The sequence below is a fragment of the Arachis ipaensis genome, chromosome B03, assembly GCF_000816755.2.
Source record: "Arachis ipaensis cultivar K30076 chromosome B03, Araip1.1, whole genome shotgun sequence".
Lineage (NCBI taxonomy): Eukaryota > Viridiplantae > Streptophyta > Magnoliopsida > Fabales > Fabaceae > Arachis > Arachis ipaensis.
In genome coordinates, this window is record NC_029787.2 from 56,208,830 (window position 1) to 56,216,813 (window position 7,984).

Sequence of the window (7,984 nt, forward strand, 5' to 3'; positions counted from 1 at the left end):
ATGCCCCATGGCTGGGTTGCCTCCCAGCAAGCGCTTCTTTATTGTCTTTAGCTGGACCTTGCTGAGTTTTTAATCTAGCCTCAGCCTTGAGCACTCTTGCTCAACATTGCCTTCAAGATAGTGCTTGATTCTCTGTCCATTAACAATGAACTTCTTATCAGAATCAATATCTTGAAGCTCCACATAACCATATGGTGATACACTTGTAATCACATATGGTCCTCTCCACCGGGACTTCAGTTTCCCGGGAAATAGCCTGATCCTAGAGTTAAACAACAGAACCTTTTGTCCTGGTTCAAAGATTCTAGATGACAGCTTTCTGTCATGCCACCTTTTTGATTTCTCTTTGTAAAGCTTGGCATTTTCGAAAGCAGTGAATCTGAATTCCTCTAGCTCATTCAGCTGGAGCAATCTTTTCTCTCCAGCTAATTTGGCATCAAAATTAAGGAATCTGGTTGCCCAGTAGGCCTTATGTTCTAGTTCCACGTGCAGGTGACAAGCCTTACCATACACAAGTTGGTAAGGAGAGGTCCCTATGGGAGTCTTGAATGCTGTTCTGTAAGCCCACAGAGCATCATCCAAGCTTCGTGCCCAATCCTTTCTACGAGTACTTACAGTCCGTTCCAGGATTCTTTTTAGTTCTCTATTAGAGACTTCAGCTTGTCTATTTGTCTGTGGATGATATGGAGTTGCCACCTTATGGCGAATCCCATACCGGACCATGGCAGAGTGAAGCTATTTGTTCCAGAGTTCGTCCAGTTGCTAGGAAAGGTCTTCCTAGAATGAGAGTAGCACTCTTGTGCTCCTCCATCTCCAGCACTACGAAGTCATTGGGAAAGGCGAATGGCCCAACCCTGACAATCATGTCCTCAATCACAAGTTTTGAAAAGGATATGATGATTTTTGAAAAAGGTTTTAAATTTTGAAATAAAAATCTGAATTTTAAAGGTAAATTTCGAAAATTTGCTTTAAAATAGAGAGAAAATATATTTTTGAATTTAAAGAGGAGAGAGAAAAACAATAAGATAGCACAAGATTTAAAATTTTTAGATCTAATGCTCCTTGTTTTCAAAAATTTTAGAGGGAGAACACCAAGGAACACCAAACTTAAAAATTTTAAGATCAAGACAGAAGGAAAACTCAAGAACACTTTGAAGATTCACAAGAACACAAGAACATGAAGAAAGAATACCAAACTTAAAATTTTTAAAAAACCAAAATAAGATTTTTCGAAAACCAAAGAAAAATCAACAAGAAAACACCAAAACTTAAAGTTTGGCACAAGATTTAATGTAAAAATTATTTTTGAAAAAGAATTTTAAAAAGAAGGTACCCAATTTACCAAGAACACAGACCAACGCTCTAGCCAAATGGGCAGTAAATGTAACACTTGTTTTGAAAAATATTTTTAATAACTAAGAAAAAATATTATTTTTATCTTTATTTTATTTTGTTTTTATTTTCAGCCAGAAAATACCTGAAATTATAGAAAAATACACAAACTCATAGTAAAGTCCAGAAATATGAATTTTGCCTAGAAACTAATGAAAATAAACTAAAAACTAACTAAAACATACTAAAAACTATATGAAATTAACCGCAAAAAGCGTATAAAATATCCGCTCATCAGGCGCCAAATTTGACGACAAGAATTCGTGTGTAGTTTGGAATCAAGAATCAATTCGTTAGTAGTATAGTCCAAACCAACAACAAATTCTCATAATCAAATATTAATCTAAAGATGTCACAATACAAAACAAAATGTAAACCGAGAGTATTTAGCTCCTGGGTCGTTCTCCCCAGGAGTTGCAATGAAGTGTACAATTATTGGCTATGGGAAAATGGGGATTGGATGAAAGAGGCAAGAGGCAAGAAAATTAAAAAGCAAGAGTTGGGAATGAAAGCAAGAGAGCAAGTAATGTAAATAGCGAGAAATTAAATGGAAAGCAAGAAAGGCAAGAAATGTAAGTAGCAAGGAATTGAAACAAGCATGCATGAAATTAAAGGAAAACAATTAAAGGATTCTTGGTAAGAATTGGGGAGTTTAGAATTCCTATCCGAGTTATGGACCACAAACATGGCAATTGTGTAGAATCAATCCAAATCAATCAATCCTCCTTGAGAATTAGTCAAAAAGCCATAATTGATTTCAATCCATAAGTCCTAGTCAACTCACTAATTACTTAGTGAAAGACTAGCGTCAATGGAAACCAAACCAATTAATTATCCTCACACAATGCGGAATGGACATCAATGACTCAAGGATCACCAAAGTCAACAATCCCAAGCCAAGAGTGAAGAAAAACTAAATGAAAACTAAGCCAAGCATTTTATCAAACACTTGTTGTGCATGAAAATAAAATAATATTAAAATGCATCAAAAATAACGTCTAAGTACCAAATGCAAGAAAATAGCAACAACAACTAAAGAGAGGCATAAATGAACATAAAAAATAAATTCCATTAATTGTAAATTAAAAATAACAAGAGTGTTCATAAAATAGAAAATGACATAAAAGAGAAATTAAGAAGAAGAACTAAGGGAAGTAAGACAATAAAGTAAAGAAACATAAATGAAACTACATTAAAACAATAATTAAAGATAGAAATTTAAGAGAAATTAACTAAACCTAACCTAATTCTAGAGAGAGGGGGGAGCTTCTCTCTCTAGAGAACTAAATCAAAAACATAGAAAACCTAAACCTAATTGCCCCCCTTGTTTCCACTTGAATTGGGGTTGATATAGCTTCAGAAATGAGTTGGACTGGGTTTTGGAGGCCCAGAATTTGCCCCCATCGATTTACAATTAATGAACTGACGTAATTCGAGTCACGCGTACGCGTGGGTCATGCGTATGCGTGGGTCACGCGTATGTGTCGTCCACGCGTATGTGTCGTTTGCGCAAAATCCATCCACACGTACGCGTCGCTCGCAAATCCTCGTTGTGCGTACGCATGCACGCTTGTGCGTACGCACGCATGCTGAAACTTCCAAACTCCATTTCTTCATGGTTTTTTCCCTTTTGCATGCCTTTTTTCTCACTTCTTCAACCCATACTTGCCTTCGAAACCTGAAATCACTTAGCAAACACATTAAGGCATCATATGAAATTAAAGTGGATAAAATTTAGCAATTATAAGACCTAAAAAGCATGTTTTCACTTTCAGGCTCAATTTAGGAAGAAATCATGAAACTATGCTATTTCAATGGATAAGTGTAGGAAAAGTTGATGAAATCCACCCAAATAGAGTAAATGAATACCATGAAATATGGATTCATCAGAGACATTCCAATGGGTATCTTGAAGGCTGTCCTATATGCCCAAAGAGCATCATCCAACTTCTTTGACTAGTCTTTTCTTGAAGTTCCCACAACTTTTTCAAGAATTCTTTTGAGTTCTCTGTTGGATATCTCTGTCTGCTATCTTGTTTGGGGGTGACAAGGTGTGGCAACCTTATGCTTAACTACATATCTCAAGAGGAGAGTCTCTAGTGGTCTGTTACAAAAATGGCTGCCTCCGTCACTGATTAGATCTCTGGAAACTCCAAACCGGCTGAAGATATTCTTCCTGAGAAAGTTCATCACTACTTTGTTATCATTTGTTGGAGTTGCAATGGCCTCCATCCACTTGGATACATAGTCTATTGCTACCAAAATATACTTGTTTGAGTATGAGGTTGGGAATGGGCCCATGAAATCAATCCCCCATATGTCAAATAGTTCAAGCACTAGGATGAAGTGTTGTGGCATCTCATTTCTTTTGGGCAAGTTTCCAGCTCTCTGGCATTCATTACAAATCTTCACTAGTTCTTTTGCATCCTTAAAGATAGTGGTCTAAAAGAATCCACACTGCAACACTTTGGCTGCAGTCCTTTCTCCTCCAAAGTGTCCTCCATCGCAAGAACCATGACAATTCCATAAGACTTCCCGTCCTTCTTCCTCTGAGATGCATTTTCTAAGTATTCCATCTGAACATTTCTTGAAGAGGTATGGTTCATCCCAAATGAAATACATGGCATCATTGATGAGCCTTCTCTTCTGATGTTTGTTGATCTCCAAAGGGAACTCCCCAATGGCCTTGAAATTTGCAATGTTCGCAAACCAGGGTGCCTTTTGAACCAACATCAATTTTTTGTCAGTAAAGCATTCATTCACATACAGATCGTGTGTGTTGCCTTCTTCACAAGGGATTCTTGACAAATAGTCTGCTACCTTGTTCTCTACTCCCTTTTAATATTTAATCTCAATATTGAACTCCTGAAGCAGTAGTATCCACCTTATCAATCTTGGTTTCGACTCTTGTTTGGCAAGTAGATACTTCAGTGCTGCATGATCAGTAAAAATAATCACTTTAGAGCCAATGAAATATGATCTAAATTTATCAAAGGCAAACACTATTGCTAGTAATTCCTTTTCAGTGGTGGTGTAATTCCTTTAGGTCTCATTGAGGACCTTGATGGCATAGTATATAACATGCACCAAATTGTCTTTCCTTTGTCCTAACACTGCCCCAATAGCAAAATCTGATGCATCACACATCAGCTCGAAAGGTAAATCCTAATTAGGTGGGGCAATGATAGGTACCGAGGAAAGTTTTCTTTTTAGATTTTCAAAAGCCAGCAGGCATTCTTGATCAAACACAAAAGGTGCATCAGAGACGAGTAAGTTACTCAAAGGTTTGGCAATTTTTGAAAAATCTCTAATAAACCTTCTATAGAATCCAGCGTGTCCCAAGAAACACCTAATTGCTTTGACATTACTAGGTGGAGGTAATTTCTCAATTACTTCCACCTTAGCTCTGTCCACCTCTATGCCTTTATTAGAGATTTTGTGGCCAAGGACTATCCCTTCTGTTACCATAAAATGGAATTTCTCCCAGTTTAAGACTGGGTTAGTCTCTTGGCATCTCTTTAGCACCAAGGCAGGGTGATGCAAGCAATTTGGGAAGGAATCACCAAACACTGAAAAGTCATCCATAAAGACTTCAATAAAATTTTCAATCATGTTTGAGAAGATGGAGAACATGCATCTTTGGAAAGTGGCAGGTGCATTGCACCATCCAAAGGGCATGCGTCTATAAGCAAAGACCCCATATGGGCAAGTGAAAGATGTTTTCTTCTGGTCCTTTGGGTCAACTACAATCTGGTTGTAGCCTGAGTAGCCATCCAGGAAGCAGTAGTATGCATGCCCTGCAAGCCTCTCCAGCATCTGGTCCATGAAGGGTAGTGGAAAATAGTCATTTCTAGTGGCCTCATTGAGCTTTCTGTAATCAATACACATTCTCCATCCTGTGACATTTCTTGTAGGGATGAGTTCATTCCTTTCATTAGACACCACAGTGATGCCTCTTTTCTTGGGGACCACTTGGACAGGGCTCACCCATGGGCTATCTGAAATGGGGTAAATTACCCCTGCTTGCCATAGCTTCATGACCTCCTTTTATACCACTTATTTCATATCTAGATTCAACCTTCTTTGTGGTTTAATAGAGGGCTTGGCATTATCTTCCAACAGAATCTTATGCATACACATGGAGGAGCTTATCCTTTTTAAATCAGCAAGGATCCATCCAATGGCATTTTGGTGCATTTGCAGCACCTTGATTAGTTCATTCTCTTGTTCTTGACTGAGAGCAGAATTGATGATCACTGGGTAACTTTCATCACTTCCCAAGTATGTGTACTTGAGGGTGGGGGGAGTGCTTTCAGTTCAAGTTTTGGGGCTTCATTCCCTTCCCCTTTTTCCTCTGATGTGCTTGGAATGGGTACTTCAGTTAGTTGGATTGATGCAGCTTCATTGGTTGATAGAGGTTCTTCGTCAGGCACTTCCTCAAGTCCTTCTTCTTCAAGAGTTTCTTGTACCAAAGCCTCCACTGCATCCAACCTTATACATTCTCCCAATGATTCCTATGGGTAACTCATGGCTTTGAACACATTCAATACCATTTTTTCATCATGTAGTCTAAGAACCAGTTCCCCTTTTTGGACATCGATGATAGCTCCAGCTGTTGCTAGGAATGGTCTTCCCAGAATGATTGAAGCCTTGGTTTCTTCTTTCATATCCAACACCACAAAGTCTGCTGGGAAGATGAAGTCTCCCACCTTCACCAACAAATCTTCCACTATTCCATGAGGGAATTTGAATGATTGGTCTGCTAATTGAAGTGCCATTCTTGTTGGTTTGGCTTCCTCAATCTTCATTCTCTTCATCATTGCTAGGGACATCAAATTTATGCTAGCTCCCAAGTCACATAAGGCTTTTTCCACTGTGATTTCTCCTATGATACAGAGGATTTGGAAGCTCCTAGGGTCCTTCAGTTTTTGGGGTAGCTTGTGTTGAATGATAGCACTACACTCCTTGGTTAACACCACAGTTTTATCATTTCTCCAGCTCCTCTTCTTGGTCATTAACTCCTTCAAAAACTTGGCATAGAGTGGCATTTGTTCTAATACTTTTGCAAAAGGGATATTAATTTGGAGTCTATTGAAAACTTCCAAGAATCTGGAGAACTGGTTGTCCTTTTCATTCTTCTTTAATCGCTGAGGGTAAGAAGCTTTTGGAACATATGGCCTCAGGACTTCTTTTTCTTCTGGTGAATTGGAAGCAGGTGTTTGTGCTTCTTCCTTGTCACTTAGGCTTTCATCTACTTCCCTCCCTTGAGTTTTCCTTGAGGTCTCTTTCAGTTCCTTCCTACTCCTGAGTGTGATAGCCTTGCATTCCTCCCTTGAGTTTGTCTTGGTGGCATTATAGGGATTATGGCTAGGGACTTGCTTGGACAGGTATCCAATCTGTACTTCAAGTTTCTTGATGGCAGCATCTTGATTTTGCATATTGGATCTCACCTCCTCCTTGAAATCTTGCATGTCTTTAGACTCCTTGCAAAGTTCTCCAAGCATGGCCTCAATCCGGGATAGTCTATCCTCAAATGGTGGTGGTAGGTTGGAATTGGGAGGCTGAGAATGGCTATTTTGGGCTTGATATAGAGGCTGGAAAGAGTTGTTGTGTGGGGCTTGGTATGGTCTTTGGTTAGTTTATTGGTAGGTGGAGTTGTAAGGTCTATGATCTTAGTTCTGGGTTTGCTGGTTTCCCCACCCAAAATTTGGATGGTTCTTCCAACCAGGGTTATAAGTTTTGGAGTGTGGATCATAGGCTTGTCTTGATGAGTTTATGATGAGCGGATAATTTATACGCTTTTTGGCATTGTTTCTAGTATGTTTTTAGTAGAATCTAGTTACTTTTAGGGATGTTTTCATTAGTTTTTATGTTAAATTCATATTTCTAGACTTTAATATGAGTTTGTGTGTTTTTCTATGATTTCAGGTATTTTCTGGCTGAAATTGAGGGACTTCCCCTTGGCTTAGGGAAAATGAGTTTATGGATTACTAGAGTCATAATGTCCAATATTTAGTGGTAATTCTTGGGGAGTTAGTTGATTCTTGTTTCCATTAAAGCTAGCCTTTTATCAACTAGTTTGGTAAGTTGGTTAGAACTTATGGATTAAGGTCAATTATGCTTACTTGATGGTACACGAAATCGTGATCACACACTTTTGACACAACTCCGTGCAGCTGACCAGCAAGTGCACTGGGTCGTCCAATTAATACCTTACGTGAGTAAAGGTCGATCCCACGGAGATTGTCGGCTTGAAGCAAGCTATGGTCATCCTTGTAAATCTCAGTCAGACGAATTCAAATAGTTATGAGGTTTTGATGATTAAAATCTAATTAAAACATAAAATAAGATAGAAATACTTATGTAATTCATTGGTAGGATTTTCAGATAAGCGTATGAAGATGCTTTGTTGAAAACTAGTAGCCTAGGGTTACAGAAATAGGTAATTAATGCAGAAATCTTCTTCCGGGCCCACTTGGTGTGTGCTTGGGCTGAACATTGAAGCTTTCATGTGTAGAGACTTTTCTTGGAGTTAAACGCCAGCTCTGGTGCCAGTTTGGGCATTTAACTCCAGCTTTTATGCCAGTTCTGG

The 7,984-nt window shown here is 38.7% G+C and overlaps 1 protein-coding gene across 1 annotated transcript; it reads right to left on the reverse strand.

Annotated features, from left to right (window-relative positions):
- On the reverse strand, positions 4,244-6,896 carry LOC107633171. Its single transcript, XM_016336808.1, has 5 exons — positions 6,287-6,896; positions 5,970-6,121; positions 5,684-5,906; positions 5,057-5,390; positions 4,244-4,325 (listed from the first exon to the last, which is right to left on the reverse strand). The coding sequence occupies exons 1-5, from the start codon at positions 6,894-6,896 to the stop codon at positions 4,244-4,246; spliced, it is 1,401 nt and encodes a 466-aa protein (XP_016192294.1).

Coding starts and splice junctions, on each gene's coding strand:
- LOC107633171 (XM_016336808.1), bottom strand. CDS start 6,896: ATGCTTGGAGAACTTTGCAAGGAGTCTAAAGACATGCAAGATTTCAAG. Junction 6,122..6,286: donor TAGGAGCTTCCAAATCCTCT/GTATCATAGGAG, acceptor CTCATGGAATAG/TGGAAGATTTGTTGGTGAAG. Junction 5,391..5,683: donor AGCACTCCCCCCACCCTCAA/GTACACATACTT, acceptor ACCCCATTTCAG/ATAGCCCATGGGTGAGCCCT.